The sequence below is a fragment of the Thamnophis elegans genome, chromosome 7, assembly GCF_009769535.1.
Source record: "Thamnophis elegans isolate rThaEle1 chromosome 7, rThaEle1.pri, whole genome shotgun sequence".
Classification (NCBI taxonomy): Eukaryota; Metazoa; Chordata; class Lepidosauria; order Squamata; family Colubridae; genus Thamnophis; species Thamnophis elegans.
In genome coordinates, this window is record NC_045547.1 from 85,689,381 (window position 1) to 85,716,938 (window position 27,558).

The following is a 27,558-nucleotide window of genomic DNA, read 5'->3' on the forward strand; positions in this document are numbered from 1 at the left end:
TTTTCTTCAGTGTAGTTCTAGCCATATTAACCCCACTTCCTATTTATTTATTGATTTGTTTGTTTATTTGTTTATTTATTTATTTTATTGGAATCAACAATATCAATCAAGAGATCCATCCATAAATAATGGAACTGCAAGCTAAAACACTGAGGTTTATTCCTCACATTTTTACTGCTAAATTAAATTGGAAATTACACATTCTGTCGACATGAATACCAAGCAGGGCTGTCATAATTGATGCAAAAACACTGAATACCAAAAAGGATAATGAAGATTATTTTTTGTGCTCATTTCTGCCAACTGTTGTTTCTATGCTGTGATGAATTTCAGTTACATGACAAGTTAGTGTAAAAAAATAATAAAAGCAAAACAAAATCATTCAGGCAGAGCTTATTTCAAACTTTACTGTGCTGTTGATTTAATCTTCCTTTAATAGATTTTGTGTCAAATTTGTCTACACTAGCTGTGAAAATTAATTATAAGCTCCACAAAAATATATTCAATGCGATCCCAGATTTGTAGCTGTCTTTGTCTACAAAGTATTGAACGTTCAAAAGGCAGCAAGGAACAGGAAGGAAATATATCTGAGAGGTGGGCGAAAATGAAACATTGAGAAGTAAAAAAATTGGGGTGAAGACAGGTGTAGATAGAAGCACTTCAAATACTTAGAGTTGAACCCCCAGGTGAAGAAGTGAACAGAACTTTCCAAGCCTTTTCATTTTCAGTCAAGAAATTGCAATCTTCCTTCTCTAGCACCTCAGACAAACCATTAGCAATAGCACTTACATGCCTCTCCACGTGCTTAACAGCCATTCTCTGAGCGGTTTACTGAGTCAGCCTCTTGCTCTCCCAACAATCTGGGTCCTTATTTTACTGACCTCAGAAGGATGGAAGGCTTAGTCGACCTTGAGCCGGTCAGGATCGAACTGCTGGCTGTGGTCAGTGAGCCAGCCTGCGATACTGCGCCACTCTGGCTAATTACAAAGATTGCCAAGTTTCCCGCAAATAGCTTGTGTTTGCAGAAGCTGGGTGGCTTACTTTTCTTATTAATTGTTTCAGATCATTTTCTTTTCTTTTTCTGTATTTTAAATTTAACAGTTGTGTTTTATTGGCATTTCTGAATTTTGAATTCTGTGTGCCTGTCTTATTGGTCTGTTTTGGGGGGTTCCTGTCTTTTCTGTGCCACTATAATCGCCTGCAGAGGTGAAGGGGAAAGAGACGGCCAGTGCTGGGTGATGGCTTGTTGGCAAAGACGGATCCCTCTTCTCTAGTAAGGGGCGCCCGTTCCGTATTGTGTGTTCACCAGTAATTCTTAGACGACAAATGAACTATCCGGTGGTGTCCACTGAGAAACATTACCTGAACCACCAAAGCAGGGCATAGAAGCCAAATCGCCTGCAAAAGTCCAGCGAAGATCAGCTTGGCACCGGCCAAATTATTTAAAGTTCTCTGTACAAATTCAGGTTTCCACTTTGCTCCTTCCTTGTTTGGATCCCTGATCTCTGCGTGGCTAGAAAAGGAAATTGTCTCCTTAAAATGAAAGAGGCTGAGAAGCAGCTGAGAAGGACTGTTTTGTAAGGAATCTAATTTACTTGGAGAATTACATATAATTTCACACTTCATTTTTTTCACTTCATCGTATAATTAGTCATTACAGAGAATCAAAACTATTGTTTTCTCCTTAAGAACAAAGGCCTTGGAAACTGCTAATTATACCACAGCTCAACATTTTCGCCTTTCTTTCCTCTTAATGGGCTTTTCTGAATGTGGAGCTTTGCATTTGTCAATTTTCCAAGGAAAGACGATTTCCCCCCCTTCTCATAAGAAGCATAGAACAAAAGAAAAGATGCTTACCTTACGTTAGAAGATGTATACAATCTCCCTTCGCTATAAATTTAGCAAGGATTTTTAGCTAATTGTACATTATGCACACTCCCCCTCACAACTACAACTGTTTGTTCCAAGCAAACAAATATGGTCTTGTTAGTTCTATTTTTGGTGTTTTGCCATTTCTAATTCAGTAGGACTTTTCTCAAGAATAAATCTGAAAATAGCTCCTGAATAGTGGAATATTTTCCTCAAGTATTTGCCTAGAGAGTATCTCTGAAGAGAAATGGGGAGAAAGTTTTAACGAAGATCCACTTGATCTGATCATAAGTAAAGGTAGGCAGAGGATCCAGTCAGGATTGAACTGTTGGGTGGCTTTTCTGTTTGTCTTTGGGTCGCTCAGCACCTTGTCTTCTATTTCCCTCAGGAAGCCTCTAAATGGTATTTCATTTTACACCACTATTCCTTGCTTTCTTTGAAGTGAACTTTTAAAGGTCTATTAACCTTCAACTTCACATTTCCTGGAGACAATCTTTGATTTTAGTTGGATGTTTCATATTGTACTAGTTCAAGAATAGATGCAAGCAATATATTAATGTGCTTTTTAGGTTGATATTTGGATTTATTACTTCAACATTTGTTTATAGCTCTTAAATATTCACCCCGTTGGACTGAAGTAATATAAAAAACATCAGCTAATAATTTTAGAATGAATTATCTGAATTATTTCGGTGGTGACCTACAAGTTTTAGTTCCCCCTCCTGGCAGACGCTTTGCGTAAAAGAGTTTTCCCTCATTAGAATGTTTTGGGGGATCACCAGGCTGATATCTCATAGGGAGATCGATCTCATCGTAGTTTTGAGAAGAGCATTTTGTTTGCTTTTTCTTTAATCATTGCAACAGAAAAAGAATTTCTTTAGAGGCCAACAGGATACTGATGTTGGACGAGAAACTGCTGGGACCTTCTCTTTCGTGGCCTATCTGGTTATGGAGGATGGGAATTGGAGTCTAGTAGGACATTCTGCCCACCCCTGGGAAGGAAAAGGCGGCATCTGCTGGCCAGAAGACCATATTCATCATCATCAGCCATCATCATCATCATCATCATCATCATCACCACCATCATCATCACCTCTACAACGATAAAGAATTACGTCCTGCTTGCCTTTCCTTTTCTGTCGTGCTCCTTTCTCTCACTTTGTTGTTGTTGTTGTTGTTGTTAGCCGAGGAGGTCTGTTTCCAGCTTCTGCCCTGAGTTCAGAGGCCGGTTGGGGCTGGGAAAACTGGGCAGCCTCTTCTCTTAAAAGCAACTGGTGGCTTCGTCCTCCTTTGATCAGGCTCAGTCACATTGGAGTAGGGCTGGTGTTGCTTTAAAAAACCGTCTTTATTGTTTCTAGCAGATTGAAACTCGGGAGGGGAAAAGGTTTGCCAACTCTGCAGTTCTAACATTGTTTCATTGTGGTGGTTCTTTTTTAATACGTATAAATCAATTGTCTTCTCTGCAGTCTGGTGTGGTTGATGAAGGCAGATGTATAATTGGCAGGTCAAAGGGGAATTTTTACTCCTGCTGTAACCTACTTTTGTAACTTGTTGTACAAATCACACACACACACAAACACAGGACATAACAAGAGCAAGATTAAAGTTGCTGGAAACAGAGCAGAAGTGGGATTCCCATCCCCACAAATAATCCGATTAGCCATGCAGGGAACAGAGAGGCCTGATGAAAGAGAAGTCCAGAAAAAGAAAGAAATGTTGTTGATTTTAGCCTTATTTAACTTTTTTATTTGACGTTGTAATGACTAAAGTTTTATGTTATTTATAACATTTCGATTTTGTGGTTTTATTTAGCTGGCTATTGCTTTTGTGATCTTGTGAAAGGGGTACAAAAGAAACTGGGCCATAAACAACCAACTAAGCCCTTTTCGCGATGGAGAATGTTCTTAAAAGTCCCTGAAAGGCACAAAACAATCTTTTCCACAAACCACATGCCACAACTTTGCTTAGAACATGCAACAGCCCGTCAAGATCAAACAGAAGAGACCTCAGAGGGAAAAGTGGGGCCACGAAGCTTCCCGGCTGAAACGTTCAGTACAGATTTGGCGCCAATAACTTTCTGTAAGTGCAAGAGAAAAGCCAGATCTGAGCTAAGGAGCACATCTGCTTAATAATGCGATCCTATACAGAGGTGCTCAAAAGTAAATGTCTCTTCGTTCTTTGCAACCCACATAAGTGATTAAACACACCTACGGAGGATGGTTTTGCAACCTATCCTGTGTTTCATTTATTTTCTTCTGTGGCACGTAAGCAGTTTCCAAGTGTTAAGTCTGTAGTTCTCATTATAAAAAGCTTTTATAAAGCCCTTGAAATGTTACCTAGTTGGGTAACAAAAACTCTGCAAGGAAACAACCAAGATCAGAGACCATCAAGAATGCCATAATTCATACTTGAAAAAAACCATATAAAGCCATGAGAATCATATTTATATTCCTACTAGGAGAATCCAGTCCAATTTATAATAGATCCTTTTTTTAAAAAAAAAACTTGTATACATAGAAGTTTTTCATCTCAATTCCTTACTGCTTAAATCATAGTCAGATTCTTCTCAGACTTAAAATTGAGCTAATGAGAAGTGAACTCCTCAAAAAGAATGTTTATTTTCCCACACACTTGAAATTGTCTTACAGTATTTGCTGTCTCTTAGGCCAGGGAAATGTAAGATCAATTTTTAGAACTGAATGTGAAGCATTGCATAGTCCTGAAAACTTCACCCATTGCTTTCCAGGTCATTTGTATCAATCGTGGTTGAAATATTGTTCAAGGATATGATGGTGACAGCTAAATCTGTAGGGCAGTAAACAAACTCCGGGAAGTTGGGCGGTGTTGGGCTTTAGTGCCTAGTGCTGGGCTTTATAGTTTGGTAATCAAGTTCTGGAGCAGAAATTTCCAGATGTTTCATCAGCTGCATCTTCTTCAGAGGCAGAGTGGTCTACAGAAACTTCTCCTCTAAACTCTGAAGCTCGGCAATGCCCAGGCGACCCCAGTCATGAACGCCTGCAGCAGTAAATTCCAGAAAACTCTAGAGCTTTTGAGAAAAGCCGTTGTCAGAAGCCTCCTCACCGGAGATTGAGAAATCCCACAGTGAGGTCCTGTGTAAAAACCCCTGATGCCTTTGCGTTTCCTTCACAGATCCCAGGTTTATTACTGCTCATTTGATCCCTGAAAGCGACAATCCAGAAGATGACAAGATATATTTTTTCTTCCGAGAAAATGCAATCGATGGGGAGCATTCTGGGAAAGCCACACATGCCAGAATAGGACAGATCTGTAAGGTAAAAATCATGTCAGGTGAAGAGAAAAAAAACTCCCAGGTCTGGAATAAAGTTCCCCTTTGAAATCTCACGGCCATAATGAATATATTTACTTACTTTAATATTTATTTGTTCATTCCTTTATTCGATTCATACGGTCTCCTGGTTCAATCCCTGCATTAATTCTACTCCTCTTGGCTTGATGGTAGCAAAGCCCCCGGAGAATTCCTGGGGTGAAAAGCTCCACGGTGACTGGTGCTCTGAGGTTCTTCCTGCCCTCACTCTGGGAGTGTCCCTCCAGCACAGAGCCTCCCACGTGGATATTGGGCCAGGCAGAAATCAAGTCTTCCAGCTGTAATTTTAGATGTCACAATCAGGAGGCTCTTAAAATTCTGGTGTGAAACTTTTATTTGATAGAATGACTTTGGTGGACACAGAAGCCTCGTCAACAAATGGACAACTTTTTTGAAAGCACGGTTAATGTGTTCTGTGCCGGGACCTAATGGCATCGACACCCATTTCGACGAACTCCGTAAGTGTCAGAACCAGTTGTGAATTCAGATTTATTCCCTGATCAGCTGCTGCCTATGTTTCATTATGAATTGGCCTAAGTTGCCTTTCTTTCTTCCTTTTGTTGACAGAGGATGTGTTTCTAATGAACTCGAAAGATCCTAAAAACCCAATCATCTATGCAGTATTCACCACTTCCAGGTATGGCGTGTGCTGTCCTCCTTCTGTTTTGAGAAGCTTTCTCTGTCAGGTGGGGCTTGGAAGAAAAGGAGACATTTTCTTAAGCTTTGGACTGGGAGAATCCCGTGAATGTTGAAAAGTTAATGAACTGTCATTTTCTCATGGAAAGTCATAAAAAGAATTGTGGACAGTACAAAAGGGTTCATGAATCATAGACAGATGTTGGGTCATAGAAACTTCGCATTGTCTCTTGCTTGGGATGTTGGGAGAATGTAGTATGCTAGAAGCAGCACCAAGGCTCTTCTTGAAGCTTTCTGAGGTCGATTGGTTGTGTGGCTTTCCATTACTTAAGGAAACTGAACCTGAAAGCAACCTTTCCATGTACTCAGAGCGATACGGGAAGAGGCCCATAAGGGTCACAGGCCAAAGTGAAGAAGAAATCTGGGGGGCGGGAGGGGACAGAGACCAAAGGCATAGAAGCAAGCAGGCAGATAGAAATGGGGAAAATGCTCTGTCCACGTGGATCACAGGGACATTCCTCAAACCTTCTCAATTTAGAAAACAAAATGCCTCAACATTTTTCTTCTGCTTTTCCCCAATGCCAGCAATATCTTCAAGGGCTCGGCTGTTTGTATGTACAGCATGGCTGATGTGAGGCGGGTGTTCCTGGGTCCCTACGCTCACAGAGATGGCCCCAACTACCAGTGGGTCCCCTACCAAGGAAGGGTGCCGTACCCTCGGCCGGGAACCGTAAGTGCGCTTCCTACTGGAGAACCAGGGGCTGCCAGGAGGGGATGTTGATGTTGAGTTGGGACGTCAGGAATAACTTGAAACAAAAGGAAGCGGGGAATTTCTCCCCTATTTAATAAATCATAGCCTTTAGGATGCCCTCTGCTTAAAGGTATGGTGATGTCCTTTGGAAGGTAATAATCCCACAAATTATATATTTTCTATAAGAGACGTCCTTTTAAAAGGTCCGCGAGACTCTTGCTGCTCTCCCATTTAACAGACCCCCCACCCCTTTCTTTCGAGAATGCTGTAGGGCCAACTTTTCCAGGAAATATATTTTCTTCATGGAAAACCAGCCTGAAATTTAGGTGAAACAGGAATGCCTGTAGCTGGGCTTCCACCAGGGGTGCCATGCTCACCTGAGGTGCATCAGAATGAGGTGACAGACAGCTGACAACTTAGGTTTTAGTTTGACTCTATATAAAAAGTTAAAGGCATATCCTCCTTTGCAACTGAGCGTGACTGGGATCGGGTACTCTATGGAGTTAATCAGAAATTGTCCTGGCATCAATATGGAAGTGATTTGCTACTGTATTCTTCTGGGTTGCTGCTTTTGTTGTTTTTACCTCCCAGACCACTTAGTTGTGGTCTCTCTACTAAGTCCAAGACAAAGCTGCTTCACAGTGGGAGACAGCCAAGTTCCACGGTATTCTTTGCTCACCATGAGGCTTCCATAAGTCATTGAATATGGGAACCACTTTGACAGAGCACCTAGGCGCAAAGAGTTAAGCTCTGCTGGAGAACTGGCCAGCAGGATAGAAAGGCTGCACGTCAACCCCATCGGTCAGTCAACAGAGGAATCCAGAACAGTTGCATCAGGTGTGGTAAACACGGAAACTGAGGTCGGGTATCAGCCAGACGGTTTTATTTTGCACATTGGGCATTGGAGGAGAACATGCCCACTTTGGGAAGTCCCATGGTGCTTTTCATTATAAATTTAGCACTTAATGAGCATCTGCTTGCTTGTAAATTACGAAGCTGGGTCATTTAAATTATAAAATCGGGTCATTGAACAAATGAAAAAAATATTGAACATTATCCACCCATGCTCCTGCGGGTGCCGGGTCAATACCACCTACTTCTGAATTACTTTCCTTGTTCAATCCATTTCATGTACATTCTCTGATTAATCATTATCTAATTAATGCAAGCAATCAGTGTTGCCCTCCATCTGGAAGAAAATCAGGCCTGCCTGAGGGACGGGCAGTGTGGAATTCCCTTAAACAGAGAACGGCTGCTGGGCCCTGGAAAAGGAGCCGCCATTGTTCCCGTTGCTTAAGTGTTGAAATGGGGCACCGGAGTTTTCCAAGGAAGGGGGGGCCCTCTGCGTTTCTAACCACATTTGGTCTGAAGTTCTCTCAGCTTTGATAGCCACCAATGGAGAGGAATATTGCAATGTTGCTAAAATAAACACTGAACCGATACCCAACATTTAAGAAAACACTCAGAACTGGCTTGCTAGCCTCTTCTATCTTACTGGGTTTTTTTTTTTCTTGAGAAGACGTAGAACTTAGATTTAGAAAAAACTGTATTGTCACTTTGAATACAGACTAATCAGGATACATTAAAATGAAATTCCGTTGCATGCAGCTCTCAAAGGGTCACCACCTCCAATATACACTACATAAACATGACAAGAAATAAATAAATAAAGGAATAAAGGAATAAATAAATAAAACTTAGGAAGGTATGTATTTGTGGGTGGTATATAGGTTGATATGTGTATGATTAACTTTCTTTCCAATGAAGTAAGTCCAGTCTGTAGTTATATTTTTTTCTGAATTGACCAAGATTATTATTTCATTATGAGACCAAGTTTGGTGTAGTGTTTGAGGCTTCGATCTGGAAACCAGGAGGCCAGGAGTTCTAGTCAGCCGGGTGCCCTTGGGCCAATCACTCTCTTTCGGCTGAAGGAAGGGCAAACCATTTCCAAAAAGTTTCTTTTGTCAAGAAAACTGTGTCCAAGTGGTCTCCAGGAGTCAGACATGATTGAGCAGAAGGGGAGAACATATTTAATCCTGTGTTGCCTTTCAAGTGGCATAAATACATTAGAAATTCAGAAGTTGCCAAGCACATGGCAAGAGTTGCACATTGGAATTCATAAAGGGAGCAAGCGAAGTAATTTAGTTTGAAACTGATTGAATCAAAACTCCAAATTGGATTAACTTCCATCACATAAGTCATAATCACTAAATCAAATTGGTTTGCCTCCACAGTGATGCAGCTGCTTAGGGAAGGCCTTGGCAACGCCTTCCTGTACTTCCTGGGCACCTGGAGTGCTGCACCAGGCAGGCCTTTCCCCGCAGGGCCTGGCAGAGAGCAGCAGAGCAAAATGGGGGCCCCCACCCCCCACCCCTCCCACGGTTCCTGCTGATGGTCTCGTCTTCTTCCCACCAGTGTCCAAGCAAGACTTTCGGAGGCTTTGACTCAACCAAGGACCTACCGGATGAAGTCATCACCTTCGCCAGAAGCCACCCGGCCATGTACAACCCTGTATTCCCTATCAACAACCGGCCCATCATGATCAAGACAGATTTGGACTATCAGTTCACCCAAATCGTGGTGGATCGGGTAGACGCAGAAGACGGCCAGTACGATGTCATGTTCATCGGCACAGGTGAGGCTTCTTCAGTCACCTGTTTTGTTTGGCAAACCTGCTAGGAAGTGAAATTCCACACCCCCAGGGAGAACCAGGGTGGGTTTTTTGATTGACAGAGGAGCAGAAAGTGAAACCAATCCCATTTGTTTCCTTCCAGAATGGGCTGGAGTGCGCTTACATTAGAAGGAGGGAGTGCTGTGTATACCATTTTTTAAAAATCCTTAAAGGAAGCTGAAACATAAATCCAGAAAAAAAAGAAATAAGAAACAGGCCCAGTTTTCACTTGACAGCCACACTAGATAAATTGTTAGGAGAATTTTAGGACTTTTCTTCAATTTGAAAAGAAGCAGCTTTATTGCTCATTTAATCTTCTCCTACCACCGAGAGGAGCAATACAAATGTGGACAATTTTATCACTTCTAATAAGCGACGCCCTTCCTGACTTCTTTCTCTTCCAATAATATATTGGAAACATCGGACAATGGTACATATGTTTGTAAGTTATAAATGATAAGCTGTGATTTAAAACTTTGTTCGACAGGAGGAAAACTAGCAAATGTCCCATAAACTTTGAGTGTCGGTGGGTTTTTAAAAGAATTTAATCAAACATGATTTCCCCCCATCCCATAACAGAATAAATAAACACCACTGAAAGTGTCTAAGATGCTCTGATCACTTTTGGGGTGGGGGGTGTGTCTTTGAGTGATGAATTAATTAAAATAGAAGGGTGCTAAAGCGTGAGAACTAAGCAAACATTTCAACAAACAAAGCATTTTTCCCCAGAGAAAACACACGTAGGAAATGTATGAATATCAAACGTCCATTAGGGCAATTTCATTTATATGGTGATGTGGATCAGAAAACGGGTACAAATCGTTTGGATTGTTTTAACTGATTTCATTTCATGCTCCAGTTCCGTTCAAAGAAATGAATGGAATCAGGTCAATTGGATTTTGCTTTCGGGATCAATTGGTTGCTTGTCCTGGGAGGCCCCCAAGCTCCCTTCCGCCCCTGGGATTCCACGGGGGCCTTTTGAGCCAGGAAAATCGGTGGCCGCTTTTCTCCTTTGGTGGCAGTGAAATGCCACAGCATGGCTAGGATCTGCATGGAGGCCGATCTCATTTGATCCCGGGGCTGGCCAGGAGTCTTGCCCTCCAGGGCTGCTATGGGGGAAATTGATTGGTCAACTACATGACGAAATCAGGATTTCATAATAAATAAATGACCACACAGATCAACTATTTTAACTATGATTTATCACTTTGTTGTTTGTATGTACAGTGAGAGCTTCTGCACCAGAGACAAATTCCTAGTGTGTCCAGTCACACTTGGTGTCAGGGTTCCAAATAGCACCCAAAAGTAAATCAGAGTCCGAGGCAAAGTATTGCTCAAAGTTCCAATTGATGAAGAGAGACACGTTGGCGCATCTGGGAAAACCCGAATCTGAAAGCTTCCCGGTTTTCCCCACCCAGTTGAAAGTCCAAGATCTTTCCCCCACGTCCACAAGCCCATCCCATGGTCCCATCTCTCACTAACACGCTGGCAGCTTCCACCCATCCAGATCCGGTCAGGTACAGAGGAGCAGAGACAAAGGATGACCTTGGCTTTTTAGGAAGAATTTTGTTATGGCTACATAGCATCTAGCTCCGTATAATCCCCCCTCCCATTTTCCCACCATAGAAAATGCATAGTAGAATAATAGAAAGGGTGGGCAGGCCAAAGACCCAAAAGTAAAGATGGCTGCAGGCCTGACACTTGGCCTAGAAAGAATATTCTGTTCCGTTCTACTATTTTCTTATATTGAAGTTGGTGCCCTTGTGCTCTTAGGTATTTGGGTTTAGAATTACGGACTAAATTAATAGGCTAAAATGAACTCTTACACGAACAAATGTTCATTTCATCTTCTCCAGCAAATGTATCTTTTATTACCTCGGTCTGCACGTGTAACTTAATGGGGAAGTAAAGAAAGATCATTTAGCTCAGTCTGAGTCCGTCTGTCAGTCCACGGACATTCATAACACAATGTCTGTCTTGTAAATTAAGTTATGCACCCAAAGCTTTCTGACCTGAACAAAAGGACCGATTCAGTGGTGTGAAACTGCTTGAAAAATTACTCAGCTGGAGAAGCCGATCCTGAAGGGAGATAAAGTTTCATTTCAGATGCCTGGGGTTCTAATATGTAACGTGTTGTAATTTGGACCTCACCGACGTTATAAAGGAATCATCACGGAATTTCCTTAGAATATGCATGAACACTTTCCAACTTTATCCTCCTCTGCTATTGGAAAATGTTTTAAAAGTATAAGAAGAGCCCTCTTTCCCTGCTGCTCCTTTGTTTCAGAAAACGGATTATCTTTTCATTTCTGATTCCAGCAGATTGAACAGATGTCTACACTGCAATGCTATGTTGTTGTTTTTTAAATCCTAATTTATTAAATTAAAAAAAAACCTTTTACCTAAGCATTGTTCATATTTTGTGCTATCACACAACCCGGGGATGGCATTCAGCAAATGTTATACACCATATGCATTATATCTGTTGTATCTTAAGAGGAGTGATGGTTAATTAGATGTCAGTTATTGCTTTCAGAGAATTCCCACCATCCTCTTTTGAGATACTTTGGAAGATGTCATTAAATGTTCTTAAATACTTTAGATCACTTGCTAATTGCAATCTAGTCTGTGTTATGTGGGTATTTGATTCATCCGAGACTTCTATTGGATAATTTTTCCAACAAATCATGTTAAAGGATTCCTTGGTCTGTTGACTCTATTCTTCCAACAAGCTTTTATATGACTCTGACAAAATTGCCCCATTCGTTGGCACACAATTCCTGCCTCTTTTGGCACACAATTCCTGCCAAGAACTTCATAGTCACTACAACATGGTGGGAAGTCTATCGGTGTTAAAGTGATACCACCAGCTTAGACCAATTACAAAACTCCAATTAAAAAAAATAACCTCACAATTCAAAAAATTGTGAAAACATGCTGTTAGCTCCCTCCCTACGGTCCACACCAATGTTCACGATAGTGTCTTCCCTTGAATTTCAACACAGCAATTAAAATGTTAGAGTTGATATAATGAATAATAAAACATGAGCCTAATTCCCATTTGTGGCCGCTGGTGTTTCATTGGAAGGGGCTTCTTCTCCTGTTCCCTTCCTGGTGGCTGAAAAGGGCTCAGGCCTTTCAGATCCTGGGGGTTTTATAATCCAAATATTTCATCGTAATTCCTCTTCTGAAACTCTTGAGAACTTTGGGATCCCTTTGGAAGCAAATGTGCCTTCTGAATCAAGTCTCAAGTGTAGATAGGAATAGCAAAAGCCCTCAGACTTATATACCAAGGCTGAGTCGACCTTGAGCCAAGTAGGATCAAACTACTAAACTGAAATTTATGGCTGCATTTTCTGAAAGATACTAATTATAATGTGAAAACAATTGAATTTTAAAAAAAGTTATCCTACTTAAACAAAAATACTCATTTCTTTCTTTCAGATATTGGGACTGTTTTGAAGGTGGTCTCTATCCCGAAGGAAACCTGGCATGATCTGGAGGAAGTGTTGCTGGAGGAGATCACCGTCTTTCGGGTGAGGGGGATTATGGGGGGCTCGGGGGCTGCTTCCGTGTGTTGCCAGCCCTGCATTCTGCCCACACATTTGAAGGCCTCGTTGCCTATCCTTTCACTCCCCAAAACAATATACAGAATTTATCCTGCCCATCGGCCAGCGGTGTTAAGGCAAGGGGGGCAGCAAAAGGCCTGTTTTTCAGATGGCAGAGCAATTTCAGAGTCCCAGTTTGAATGCTGTTGATCACTGAGACCCTTATTTATTTACATAAAGTGGTCCAGGCTCCTTGGGAAGATGTGGCAAGGAAAGGGGGACAATACAGTCTTTCTGTGATGCAGTTTAATCTAAGTTGGTTAAATGTTTTTTTTAAAATATTAAATTAGTTTAGATTTATTTTTATGCAAATGATACAGTATTTTCCTCCTTCCTTCCCTGAGCCAAGCTGACTTCAGTTAGCATCTAGTCAGGAGTTACTTTAAAATCAGAAACCCCCCCCCCCTCCAGCCCTTGTGGCAGAGCCTGGCTCCTGAGGGGAGCTGTGGGGGGCTCCCACCTGTTCCCCAGCTTCAACCCCCAAATACCCGGCTGCCAAAGAGTCACACGGAAGCCTCAGAGCTGCTGCCAATAATCCTCAACTACCAGAAGGAGCAGGGCAGAGGCAATAGGAGATGCCAGCCCTGGCGGCCCAGTAGTGGGGATGCAGCATTGCAGGCTGACTCACTGCCCACTGCCAGCAGTTCGATCCTGACCAGCTCAAGGTTGGCCCAGCCTTCTGACCTTCTGAGGTTGGTAAAATGAGGACCTAGATTGTTTGGGGGGGGGAGAAGAGGCTGACTCTGTAAGCAGCTCAGAGAGGGCTGTAGAGACGTCTGATGCAGTGTATCAGTCTAAGTCCCAGTGCTATTAGGGAATTAAAGAACTTAAGTAGTTTTAATACTTGGACTTGCACCGAAATTTCAACACTGCATTTCTACCTGAAATTAGTGGCCCTGAGCCTTCCTCCTCCTCCTCCTCCTCCTCCTCCTCCTGGTCCACATTTTTCTGTTGCCAGTTTCAGTAGCATTGAAGGAAGCAGCCATTGCAAGAGGCGTATAAATCCTGATGAGATGGAAGTTATTTCGGCTGCGTCAGAGAGAAGAAAGAAAGGAAGAGGGGGGGGTTACCCTGGGGAGGGCATTGACTTGTTGGCCTATTGGTCGGTTGCTTTTGCTTCCCATCGTGGCCGTGAGGCTCTCAGCCTCCTTCTGCCTCCCCGGGGGTCCTCTGGGAAGCCCCTCTTTTCCATGCTTCTGGAAGGCTGAAAGGGTAGAAGCTGATTCAGTTCAAGCAGGAAGCTCCTCCTCCACGGGGTGGGCCCTGCCGGAAGCCCCCATCTGATGAACCCCGTGGTTCCCTTCCTCCCAGGACCCCTGAGCTGGGCAGGTGGATTCCCACGTCAGGAGACATTCCTGAAAACATTGCGGGGCCTTTGAAAGCCTCAGCGATACACCTGCCCGCCTGCTTTGAAAAGACCCCCTCTAGCTTCAGATGATACACTGAATTGCCCCGCGGGAACCTTTCAATGCCTCCATAGCAACCACAAATGGGATGCAGATGTTTTAAGGCATCCAGGTAGCATCCCATGAAGTGGAGCAGCTCCTCAAATCCCCTTTGATTTTAACTCTTCTTTTTCTGCTTCAGGAAGCCACACCTGTCTCAGCCATGAAGATTTCCACCAAGCAGGTAAGTGTAAACAGAACCTCTACATTCTTAAATATTTATTGCGTTTTCGGAGTGCTTCATTTGGCTTTCCAGGTGTGAATTCTGCTCCACCCCGTTTTCTCTTCATAAATATTTATAACCTCTCAGGTGGAATCCTGTAAGCAAGAAAATGCAAAGTTCTTTTCTATGCGTCCCTAAAAGCGAAGTGAAGGAACGGGCCTTCTCCCTCTTTTAAGGGTGGCATTAACTTTAAAGCAGTGACATCTTTTTTTCCCCCCCGGCTGTTTGGGTATTTCCCAGTCCTGGTCAGACCTTACAGCCCTTCAGCTGAAATCGGGCCCTTTTTTCTCAGCTCCCACTGACTAACTCGCTTTCGGTAAAGTCCAGGGCACACAGGTCAGGAAGTGGGAGAGCCCATCCCAGCAAACCAGAGGTGGTTTCCTATTGGTTCAGCCCATTTGGCCAAACCGGTAGCAGTACGGCGGCCTAGGTTGCTGGAACTGGCCGCGACTCAGGCCTGCCACGCCCCCAACCCGGTTCCCCGGTTGCCACTGTTGTCATCTTGCTTTTGAGCTCTGCGCATGCTCAGAAGAATTTTAATTGAATTGTGCATCCGCGCATCCAAGCGAACCGGCAGTAAAGCCAGCCAGAAACACCGCCCCCCCCCCCCCGGCAGCAAAACCTATTGGACGTCCAACCTTTGAGGCCAGAGGACCTTTCCAGAATCTCCCCGTGCTCTTGCTTCTCAACGCAGGTGAGACAAGAGAGAAGCAACTAAGGAGGCCTTTCCAGAGAGTGAGAACAATCCATCAGGGGAATGGCCTCCAGAGGTTGCAAGTGCTCCATCACTGGAGAATTCAAAGAAGAGATTGGACAGCTATTTGTCTGAAATGGTATGGGGTCTCCTGTCTGAGCAAGGGGTTGGACTAGAAGACCTCCAGGGTCCCTTCCAATTGTGTTATTCTGCTTGTTCTGACCGAGGCTTCCCAAGAACATGAAGCAAACTCCTGGCCCCAAGAAAAACCCCTTTTGTTAGTTTACTGTGATTTCTGCTCATTCACATCCAGCAAAGTCTTTCAAGGGAAGATTTACAGTCACAGACCTCATCTGGCTTTTGCCAAGATCTGCAAAACTTGGCAAGGAGTCTCGGAGAGGCCGAACCAATTAAGCGAACTAATTGTGTCTTGCAAACTCCACTCCCCTTTCGCTCCCCTTTTATTTCCTCTGGGAGGGGCCATTCACCGTCCCCCTGTGGCCTTACTCCCAAGTCGACCCTTGTTCTTTAGCTCTTCCCTTCGTCTGGCAACTCTGCGCATGCGCACCCTGGGAACAGGCTCCAGCTGTTCTTCTGCCTGTGATGTCCGAAGGCAGCTGATAACTATCAGATGGCCCTGGGCCCCCTCTCTGCCTCCGACGCAGAGCCCTCATCAGAGCCTTCCCCAGACTCCAGGACTGGCCCAGGTTCCTCCCCAACCTCCTCACTGTCCGAATCTGGTGCCAGCTCTGCTGGCTGCTGGTGGGCCATAACACTGCTTAACTTTTTCGAGAACACCAAACACATTTTCACCATGTGGGGTGTTGCAAGAGGCAAGTTAAGTTCTTGAGGTGGCCTTTGAGGGGTCACTTTCTGTGTCACCACCAAAAGATCGATGTTTCTGACTTGCTGCAGGACAGGATTCCTCAACGGTTAGGAGTAGAAGGTTGCTTGCTGGAGATTTATCCCGGGATATTTGGCAGGCAAAGCAGAAGGCCTGCTTACAATCCTTCTAACCTTATCACAAATCCTTTTTTTTTATGTTAAATTTTTAAAAGCAAGTTTGTGTTTGTTTTATTGACATTGATTATAATGATTTATGATTTATTGAACATAAATATGCTGGAAACCCTATTAAATATTAGAGCCTGTCTAAAATGAATGTATTTGACATGAAGTATTTTGTCTGGAATTTCTTCCACTGTAGAAAAAGAGGGAGACAGAGAGAGAGAGAGAGAGAGAGAGATTTAAAAGAAGAATGTGCTATTATGAGAAAAAACTATTCTGAAATCTCTGCCGAGGTGTCAAGTGTGCGTCTGTGTGTGTGAATACCCACATGCTCTGCTTTTGATTATTTCCACATTCTTTTTTAAAGGAGCCAATTTCATGTATAACAAGCCAGGCATTTAAGGAAGGATTTTCGATCAAAGTTCTCTTGGTGTATTCAGGAGGGATTACAATCGGGGGGGGGGGGCCTCCCCATCTCCGGCAAACAAATCCCCAACATTAAAGCGCCCTTCATCTAAGGAAGCCCAAGTCACTTGTGCAAAGGGGGGGGGGCTATAAAGCGTCAGTCTAGCCACACGTTGTGTATGATGCGCTCTGACAGGTTTCTGGCCTCACACGCTTGCACCGAAGGGGCTTTTGAGAACAGGCTGGTTCCTGTTTCCAGGCCCTTCAACGCTGCCTCAGGTGCCTCGTTCTTCCTCTTCTGGGAAGGAGGGAACTTTCTTAGGAGGAAGTGATGAATTTATTATCTCGGGGTGTGCAAAAGGATGAATTTCCATCCATCGGCTGAAAGAGTCGCTCTTCTCCTGGCAGTCAGGGGTTAAATTAGGCCCAATAAGGAAGATTCCAGCATTTGAAGAGAGGGAAAATGCACCCTTCGCAGTGAAGTAAAGGCTATTGGGTGCACCGTGCAGGAGGAAGTGTAAACGGATGGATTGGTGGGGAAGAAATAAACATGTGGAGTAGAACATCTGTAACTAGGTCCTCCACTGTCTTGTTTGCTGCGTCTAATAACGAGCAAAAGGATTCCCCACGGAGCTCCGTTTCCATTGAAAAGTTAGGAGTTTCTCTTTCGGTGAGGGGGGGGGCTGCATAGGTCCCACAATATTGTTGCTTGTGTTGCCTACAACGGCAGAAGAAGAAGTTGCTCCTGCAAAAGCTTGAACGCAACCACTGGGCCCCGCTGAGTGGTTGACCGTTGCTTCCTTCTTCTCTTCCCAACCCTGCAGCAACAGGTCTACATCGGCTCGGCGGTTGGAGTCTCCCAGCTTCCCCTGCACCGCTGCGACGTCTACGGGAAAGCCTGCGCGGAGTGCTGCCTGGCCAGGGACCCCTATTGCGCTTGGGATGGGGCTTCCTGCTCCCGCTACTTCCCCACTGCCAAGAGGCAAGTCCAGGCTTCCCTCTTCTCTGACCAGCTGACCAGGGCCCCCTCGGCCCTTTCCCCACAGGCAGCCCTCTCTCGTGGGGCGGCTTTGGTGGGGCTGGGACTGCGCCGAGGACACCAATGTGGCCACCGGCTTCCAGAAATGCCCACGGCTTCAGTTCGTCCTCTGTTTGTTTTAGTGCCAATATCGGGTGGTTCATTTCCTCCAGAGGCGCCATTGCCTGGCCTAGATGTCAACTGGGCGAGGTGGATCGAAAGAAACACACAACCGCTTTTATATATCCGTGGAGGGGAGGCAAACTCTTGTGGACCGGCCCCTCCACAGCCACACTTGCCCTGGGATGCCCCAACTCGGAAATTCCACATCAGGCGTATTTCCCCCACACACAAAGGCCCTTGGCCACATCCTTGGACCCTCCTAAACTGGCTCTTTGGGGCTTTTAGGGCGAGGGGTTTATGGAAGCAATTAAAAAGCAGCAAAGGGGGAAACCATGGAGGCGCCGCTGACTTTGCCTGTATTGGCTCATTAAATTGCAAGCCTCTCTTTCCTCTCGCCTCTGTTGGGCCTGGCCTAGTCCTCATTGGGGGGGGGGGGGTTTGAGTGTTGGTCAATATTTTCCAGACCAATTAATTAATGTTCCAGTTCCATTTAAAACAGTGGGACAAAATGTTCTTTCTGACCTCTGTTAAGCTTTCCAGGAAAAAAAGGGAGCAATTCCTGAGCTGCGCCCCCTTTTTTCCTGGTCTTTGACGTTGGACACGATTTCAGGGTTTTTCAGTTCCACTGCGGCCGCCTCTTCAACCTCTCTTCCCTCCCCTCCCTTTGGCTGCCTCCTCATTTATTCCGTCTCCCTTCTCTTCTCCTTTCTTTCTTCTTCGGCTTCCAGCAACATCCTTGTTTTCTCCTCTTTTCCTAAAAATTCCACTTCTAGGGACTGGATGGGGGGGTCTTGGGTCTCTGGGCTTTTGCCGTAGGAACACAAAAGTTCCCAGGAACAGAGTTTGTTTTTTTAAAAAAATACATTTTTGCAACATCCTTTTTTAAAAACGGTAATAGCATACGATGTTTCCAAACAAAGCAATTATTAAGCCTCTTGTAGGTCCTCATTGTGCTCAGGACTTCCCAATCGTCTCTTTTAACAAAGAAAGGTTTTGCAAAGAATTATCTCAAATTGTGGGCTTAGAGTTTCAGAAAAGCCCAAAGAAATCTCTATTGGACAACTCCTCTTCCGGGACAGTTCTTAAATACCATGTTTCTTTTGACCCCTGAAATAAACGCTTGGCCTTATTTTGGGGGAGGTCTTATTATTTTTGAGGTGCAGGAGGTGGCGAGCTTGGTCAGCTCGTGGCTGCTGCTGTGTGGCAAAAGTTTCGGGGAGGGCTTATTTTCGGGGAAACAGGATAAGCGTCCATTAATTTTTGATGGAGGCGATCAGTATGCTTAAAATCCACTTCTGCTCATAGGTCCTAAAATGGGAGTGATTGTAGGAGGAGGAGGAGAAGGTGGCCGCCTGGTTCAGCCTCTCTTGGATTAGATCCTCTTGTGAGAATGCTTGCCAGAGAAGAAAGGTGGGGTGCAAACCAAATAAAGACCCCTCCCTCCAAGACTGAAAAAGCTTCCTCCTTCAGACGTTCAGAGGGAAGAGGAGGAGAATAACAAGAACAATAGTGCAGAGAGGTGACATTAGAACTCATGAGTGGAGTTTCCTTTAGCGAGAAAGTCAAATTACTTGAGTTAGCAAAAGCTTGTCTGGTCTTATTTTCAGAAGCAAGAAGAGGCTCGGTAGATTTATTTGTGCATTTATAAAAGTTACACTGAATGTGCAAATTCCGCTCTTATTGATCCAAGTGTCTACAAATCAATCTGGAACTTGTGATAAGCATTTTGCTTATCACAAATTGGCTAGAATATTCCCAGAAATACTGGATCAGAAGCCTTGGTTTTTAAGCACAGCCCTGACTGATAATTATTTATCTTTTTCCCAAATGTTGATGAATTCATTCTTCCATTTTTTGGCATTGGATCAGATTCCTGAATGTGTACTTTGATTTAATATCTTGACACATTCAGTGGGCGATTAAGCCTCCATTCTGTGACCAGTTTGCGTTTTGGAAGAGAGATAGTCTAGAATATTAATTTCATTTTTAAAAATGCAATGAATGTGATGAAACAATATGGTTTTTTCCTCTCTCTCTCTCTCACTGATTCCTGTAGGCGCACCAGAAGACAGGACATCCGGAATGGAGACCCTCTCACTCACTGCTCAGACCTCCAACATCCCGGTGAGTTGGAATTTGTTAGGTCAACAGACGAGACCGGACAAGGCAGGAGCCAAAGAGCCGATGGGACACCTGACTTCGGTCTCCTGGAAATGTATAGGGGGGAAATGATCCCCAAATCCTTTGCATTTTAGCTTGATGAAAATCCACCCAACTTGATTTCTTTTCACCTCTTTGTGCCTATGATGGTTACCTGCCGTGCTATGAACCTGCTATACCTGAGGATATCCCGACATAAGAGAGGCTCCCTGGTCTCTCTCTCTCCCCCCCCCCCCTCAAATCTTTACCTTCCAATTCAGAAGGAAGCCTGCAAAAGGCAGCAGCCCCCTCTGCTGGGCAAAGAAAGCCATTGCCACGTTTTGCTGATCCATCCCAGGGCCTCTACTTGAGTTTCGGGGAGCAGAGAATCGTGCAGAAGCTTGCAGAAAGCTTGCAGATGGGCAGATAAGAAGGCTGCTAGCAAAAATATTGATGAAAGGGCTATTGCAGCAGCCGGGAACAGAGGGATCCTCCTGGCCCAAGATTCAGAACGACTGCCAGCTGCCTTTCAACATCACTCCGTCTAATTCTTCCTTTCAGCTCTTTTCCCCCTTGGTAATTTCCAAGCCCCCGCCCCCCATCTCTCTCCAATGGATCAGTTTTGTTCCACACAATCCTTTAAAAAAACCAGGAAAGTCATTCCACTCGGATCCTAGAGAGCCTAGGTGGCGCAGTGGTTAAATGCAGCACTGCAGGCTACTGCTAGATCAGCAGTTCAGCGGTTCAAATCTCACCGGCTCAGGGTTGACTCAGCCTTCCATCCTTCCGAGGTGGGTAAAATGAGGACCCAGATTGTTGGGGGCAATATGCTGACTCTCTGTAAACCGCTTAGAGAGGGCTGAAAGCCCTATGAAGCGGTATATAAGTCTAACTGCTATTGCTATCCTGTAAGAAAGAGTGAGGAGATCTGAATGGCTGCCTTCCTCACTGTCTGCTCTTGGCTTAGCCGCTTCCTTCCCTCAGGGTTTCCCCACTTGGGCTCCGAGAGGGCGATGGGCCTGATTCGTCTGTCATCAGCGTGGAAGGAACCGGCCTGCTTGCTGGCTTCCTTCTGGGGACGGCAGTGCAACACACAGGCTTTGTCTGCCAAAGGGGCCCTCGGCCAACAGGCAGCCCTGGCAATGGATTTCCCTGCAGGAGGCAGCCTCTCTTTCATCGGCAGAACAGAAGGGCTGAAAAGGTTCTGACTGCCAAGCTCTCCCCCTCCCCTGAATGCCCCCAGGAGACCCCCCATTAGGGAGGGTAATAGGGGACCCAGGCACTGCCACGGCCTCCAAGCAGGAAGGCTGCCCTCCGCGGAAGCCCCAGAAGCACTTCGCAGGTTGACTGTCTTATCTTGGGATTTCTATTTATTTATTTATTTCATTTATATGCCTCCACCAATGTGCCTGGCAAACCCGGCTGCAACCAAAGAAAAAACGTCACAGGAAAACAGTCTCGGCCCATGCAGAGTCAGGCATGCCAAGCGATTGGAGCCTCTGCAGAGGTTTCCAGGTGCCGAGGGAGGATGGGTGGCGGCCGCATGAGAGGAACGGGAAGAGTCCTCAGCGCTCTTCCAAAATGGCCTTCCCAAAACCGCAGAAATAGGCCGGCTCTGAGCTCCTCCCCGTGGCTGAGATAAACACGACCCACGTTGGCTCCTGAGCTGGCAGGAAACGGCCGGCGTAGATTCTGCTGCTTGTCCACTGCTCTTCTCCCTCCTCCGCCTTCTGAGGGCTGGCCTCGCCTGTGGCTTTGTCTCCTCTTTGACCAAGCGCCTCTTGCGAGGGGGCAGGTGGGGAGAGTTCGGGGGGAGGCTTGGAAGGGCAGGTTTGCCATCCCTATCAGGACCGACTAAGTAACCGGGGAGAGGCTGAAGAAGAAACGGGGGGTGAAGCAGAAGGAATGTCCTGCTCAGCTCAATGGCCTCACTTGCCCCTGTTACTTTGGGGCTGTTCCATGAGAGGAGAATTCTCCTGAAGGAGCCCCTTTGCCAACTCACAGGTCTTGCTAGATGCCTTCAGCTTCCAGCCCTTCCCCGGGCGCAGAGGGCTTGCTGCTGTAGCTCCTCCGGTGTGGAAGCTGGAGCTCCTGCCATCTAATAAGAAGAGGGAGAGTCTCCTGGTCGGAAAAGACCCTACAGGGCACCTTCTGACTTCCACATACCTTGCCCTGGCTCTCCTCCCACAGGTGGTCCAGGCCTGGAGGGGGGTGGGGCATGGGGAGATGGAGCAGTGGGGGACAAAGGGATTCAGTGGTCCTTGGAAATAAGAACAGGGGGAGGTTCAGCCATGAAAAGCATGTCGGCAGAAGCAGCGGGAGCTCCATAATGTCCCCGGGGGCCATGGAAGTAACACAGGCTCTCCGTCCTTATGCAGCACAGGACCAGCACTGTTTCCAAAGGATGTTCACTCCACACTTGGAAAGCAAGTTGAGCCTCCCTTCAGAGGAATGTTAAGCCTGTAATCTTAAGGATGAGGCGAGTGCTGGTTGCGCAGGACCTGGTCAAATTAATTCTGGAGCCCCACCTGCCCTACGGCAGAACCCCGATGTCCAGAGGACCCTTGCCAGAGCAACCTAAACTGGTTGCTTAGAGCTGATCCCGGATCCTGGCCTCGCAGGCCCCTCTTCGTTGGTTTGGAGGGGTAGCAATCAAGATTGCTGCGTCTACAAACAGCCTCCGTTTGCAGCTGTGGCAGCCCAGGGCTGGCGAGAGCAGCATAAACCCCAGATTTATGTTATTCCAGAGATGAGGAAAGGAACATAAATCCTGGATTTCATTTGGTGGCAACCTCCGTGGCGTCTAGTCAGCTCCTAGGACAGGAATTGGAAAGCATCCCAGGAAAAGGCCAATGGCCTCCGGGTTTTTTCTATGATGTCACCAGGAGCTGAGTTTTATTTTTAAAAAAAGAAATGTGCCCACAAGCTCACTTATGTGCGCAATTGTGACAATCTCCCAAGCATCGCTGCTTCGGAAGAGCTGCCTTTGCCCTTGTTCCCCAACCGTGTCCCCCGGGTGAGAGGGTCCCCTTCCCCCGCCCAGAGGGCTCCAGAGGGTGAATGCAGGCGGCCCTCTTGCAGCCAGGCCTAAACGATGCCCCCCCTTTACGGCTCCCTGCAGGCAACCCGAGCGGGGGTGGGCTGGAGGAGAAGATCATCTACGGCGTGGAGAACAGCAGCACTTTCCTGGAGTGCAGCCCAAAGTCCCAGCGTGCCCTGGTCTACTGGCAGTTCCAGAAGCCAACCGAGGAGAGGAAGGAAGAGGTAAGGGCTTGCGCCCCAGGTGTCCCTCGGCCCCTTCGTCCCAACGGCCATCATCATCATCCTCCTCACTTATCGCATTGCGATCTCCCCCTGGGAACTTCCGTTTAGCCTGAGACCAGCCTGTCTTTTGCCTCCTGTGAGGGCAACAATAAAACCGAATCATTGGTTCCATTTCAAGGGGAAAGTTTCAAGTTTCACTGAGTAAGGAGGCTCTGCTGGGAATCCCCTGAGCCCCTGTCTCTGGTGACACACCCCCCCAGTCCCCACAGAATGGTTACCCACGGAATACGGTCGGGCTTTACGTGATTCCGGGGTGGGGGGTTGGTGAGAAGGGAGAGGGCAGAGTAGCCTGGGAGCTGCCATCATCACCACCACCTCCCTTGTAAGCGAGAAAGCCCCTCTTCCCTGCAGGCTAGACAGCTTCACCTGAGCTGGGGAAGGAGGAGAAGGGAGAAGAAAGGAAATAATTATACAAGGCAGAAAACCATATTTTGAACGAAGGATGCATAGTTCATTCGTTGCTTGGCAATAGCTACGCATTCTGTAAGATTCCCAAAGTGATTCGTTTTTTTAAAGCGTGGGGAAAAAATAGACCGTCTTTCTGTATCCTCCTCATGTGTTGGGCAACGCTCCCATCAGCCACAGCCGTTCCCCGTTGGCTCAAGATGAAATCCCATCGAGCTGGGAACAATTAGCACAGATCATAGAACATCGATTTTGATCTGAACCATAAGGAAAACATTGATGACATGTTTTCTATTGATAAATCTTAACACAATGAAATTATGAATTCAAATACGCAGTGTAGCTGCTTTAATTCAAATGTGTAGACATGACTCCTTGCCAATTTAATTTTGCTTATGGAACTGTGGGAATGCAAAGAAAGAGAAATGCTGTTTTGCAGTGTGAGCAGCTTCCCAATGTGAGGACTTCAAGAATTCTGAGCATTTCGCTCCCTTCTTTTATAGCGTTGTGGGGTTTTCTTTTATGCATTGTTAATAAAAGGATGAGAGAGGAGGAAAAGGAATTTTCCACAATAGCGCTGATCAGTAGGAAACTCTGGGAGTTGACGTCCATCGTCCAGGAATTTGCCCTATTTGGAGAAGGAGGTTGCTAGCCAAGCCCATCTTCCTTCTCGTGGAGATGACGTCTCTCGGACTGATCGCTTTGATCTTGAGGTCTCCTCTGACTTAATAGGGAGGAGAGCAGGAACAGGCACCCATTTATTATAATGATTGTTTGTCTGTAGTTTGACATGGGTGCTTTTATTGTCTTCAAAGTTCCTTTCCATATTAAAGATGGATGTTGTAACAATGGATTACTTAAGGTAGCTCAATCCTTCTGATCATTTATTCTGTATGCTATGTAGAACAGCATCGTCTCAGCGATGTTACTAATGAACTTGGTTTATTTATTGTTTAAACATGTCCAGAAAGTATAGAATAAATGAAAAAAAAATGTTTCTAACACTGCACTCATTTGTCAAACTGTTGGAGCACCTTCCTCTCTTTCATTCTTTCTTCCCCCTCCTCCTGCTCCTCCTCCTGCTCCTCCTGTTCAAAAAGATCTGAGAAACAGCCCAGAGTGATAGAAAGTCTCATCCAAGGAGCCATCATGGCTGAACAAAGTTTCACTCTGTTCCCTGCTTAAACAGGAACTTACTTTCTTCCTCCGCAGATCAAAGTAAATGACCGCTTGATCCGGACAGAGCAAGGCCTTCTCCTGCGGAGCTTGCAGCGGAAGGATTCGGGACTCTACTTCTGCTACGCGGTGGAGCACGGCTTCATGCAAACCCTCCTCAAGGTCACCTTGGAGATCATCGACACGGAACACCTGGAAGAGCTTCTTCATAGAGAAGAAGAAGGAGGAGACAGTGCCAAGGCCAAGGAGGCCTCCAACGGCATGACTCCCATCCAGAAAGTCTGGTACAGAGACTTCATGCAGCTCATCAACCACCCCAACCTGAACACAATGGATGAATTCTGCGAACAGGTGTGGAAACGGGACCGGAAACAACGCCGGCAGAGACCTGCTAATGCCCAGGTGAACCCAAACAAGTGGAAGCATCTACAGGAAAATAAGAAAGGGAGAAATAGAAGGACCCACGAGTTTGAGAGGGCGCCGCGAAGCGTCTGAGCGACAATTACCTCCAAAAAAACCCCTCTTTTATCAAGTAAAACCTTGCATAACTGGAAATGAGATGCAATACAGACTAACGTTTTCTATGGCATTTACGTGGATGTTTACAAAGAGCTGGGAAGCTTGAATGATTTCCCACTTGGTTGAAAATGGGCCTGGTTTGCTGAAACGTTTCCCATTGGGCTCGTCTCATTGACCCCCAACATTTCTGGAACGTAAGCTGACTCTGAAACCAGCGTGTGGTTTTGCAGTGAGATGAATTTCTCTTTGGACTGAAGAAAAGAGGACTGTCGTGGGTCATGCCGCCATTTTGAAAAGGAGTTATGAGGAGAGAGAGAGAGAGAGAAATGCTCTCTGGGACCTCTTGAACTTGACTAAAGTACTGCATGGATTTTGGAAAGCTAAGGAACAGAACCTTCAGACTTGGTTGTATGCAAGACTTATACACCCCTTTTGCCTACTAGTTCTCTTGTTTATAAATGTGCTGGAAGAATGGAATTAATACTGTATGCAATTACTCCTTAGAATCAGATGGAGCCCAACCATTCATTCCCTGAAGCCGACGGATTATTCTGGCCCTACTACTGATGACTCCCTAACCTTTGACTTAAAGATGTATTTTATTAAACAACTATTTAAATATACCACAACCAATATGCAGTCAAAGATAGCTCTTTTGGGGGGCAGAGGGGGGGGGAGATAGACTAGGCTTTTTGTCTGATAATATTCTGATATTCTGGTTGTTATTTTATTTTTTAATGAGGAAAAAAGCTCCAGGTTTACTTTTGTTCAGTTTTAATTCCTTGTTTATGAAATGGAGTCAAACCATAAGCAAAGTCAACCAAACTGCAGGTGATTTATATTATAAGTACCTTTTATCTAATTTCTTAGCAGGGCTATCCTGACAAGGGTTTCTTTTTGCCTCGTGGTTTCTCCCCTGTTCAGCCTGAGCCCCTTCGTCTTATCCTATGCTTTGATATAAAGAGAAACTGATTGAAACAATGAAGGGAAACTCAAATGACTTAAGCTGTATATTTTCTTTTTTTTTTATCTGGGAAGACTGTGAATAGCATTAAAATATTTCTTCTGCTCATGATCTTGTTATATGGATGGCAAAAATAGAACACTCTCGGATGAGAAATCCTTGATTCGTTGACATCTTAGAAAGACATCGTGGCTTTCAGCTGCTCTAGAGGAGCAAAATATTCCTCAGTTGATAAAGCGCCAGACTTGCTTGCCCACATTACAAAGCAGACAATAGTCTGTCATATTTGCAATATGACACAAATCCAAGTTAATGCATGAAAATTTGATCTGAAATAATAATTGTAAACGGGACACGTCCTATGTCTTGGGATGTAACATGGAGTCAAGGGTGAATTCCCTGAAGATTAAAAAATCTGGAAACCATGGAGTTAGCAAAACTAGGATCCTGTCCAAGCTACCCTAAGGAAGGTAAATCTCATACGCCATTTCTACACTGACGTGCAGTGCGCAATTCACCTGCAGTGAATTAAAAGCATATGAAATTATGAAACTACTCTTATTTCATTGCTAGGCGTTTCTCCTCTCTATACTATAAACTCATCATGACTAATAAATAATCCCATTGGTTTTAGTAGATCTATCCAAATTTTGCTCAGTTTGGACCAAAACCAATATCCTTTTTTCCACCTTGGGTAGCATTTGGGTCTTCCAAAAAAAAAAGTGTTTCCAGAATTTCATACATTTTGGATACAAGAAGCACCTCTATTAATGCCTGAGCTTGCAAACTTATTGGGATGATTTAAAGTGTACTGAGAATTTCAAAAGTTATTAAGATTTTGCCCTGAGCTTCTCATGATAACAAATGGCTTATATCAGCAGTTTTTGAACAGGAGGGCTAACTTTTACAAATCTTGATGTATCTTCCAGTAATGAGCTTTAAAAAAAATGACAAAATGCACCATATTTTTTATTCTTCAGCAGGCATTTTAAGTTGCAGTAATTAAATCTGAATGTGAATATTATTATTTCTTTTGTGTGTGTGTGTGTGTGTATACACAACTATTCTGCAGTCCTAACCTAGCCGCATTTATTTTGACAGTTTCCAATGAACTTGCTGGACTTTACTTTTGATTAAACAGGATTAGAAGTGTGACCCCAGAAGCAGATTTGAGAAGGCAGATCCTGCGGATGGAATGTTCTGAGTTCACCCATCACCCTCAATCGTAGTTTTC

General features: G+C 45.0%; 1 protein-coding gene across 1 annotated transcript in view; it reads left to right on the forward strand.

Moving 5' to 3' along the window:
- Positions 1-27,267, forward strand: part of SEMA3A (semaphorin 3A) — a 76,054-nt gene extending 48,787 nt beyond the window's left edge. Inside the window, exons 6-16 of the mRNA XM_032220582.1 lie at positions 5,020-5,162; positions 5,559-5,673; positions 5,783-5,852; positions 6,437-6,581; positions 9,018-9,237; positions 12,718-12,809; positions 14,469-14,510; positions 17,481-17,638; positions 19,854-19,921; positions 23,058-23,200; positions 24,878-27,267. Of these exons, the coding sequence (XP_032076473.1) occupies positions 5,020-5,162; positions 5,559-5,673; positions 5,783-5,852; positions 6,437-6,581; positions 9,018-9,237; positions 12,718-12,809; positions 14,469-14,510; positions 17,481-17,638; positions 19,854-19,921; positions 23,058-23,200; positions 24,878-25,336 (1,655 nt within the window). The 3' untranslated portion in view covers positions 25,337-27,267. The remainder of the gene's footprint in view (positions 1-5,019; positions 5,163-5,558; positions 5,674-5,782; positions 5,853-6,436; positions 6,582-9,017; positions 9,238-12,717; positions 12,810-14,468; positions 14,511-17,480; positions 17,639-19,853; positions 19,922-23,057; positions 23,201-24,877) is intronic.
- Positions 27,268-27,558: the final 291 nt, after the last annotated feature.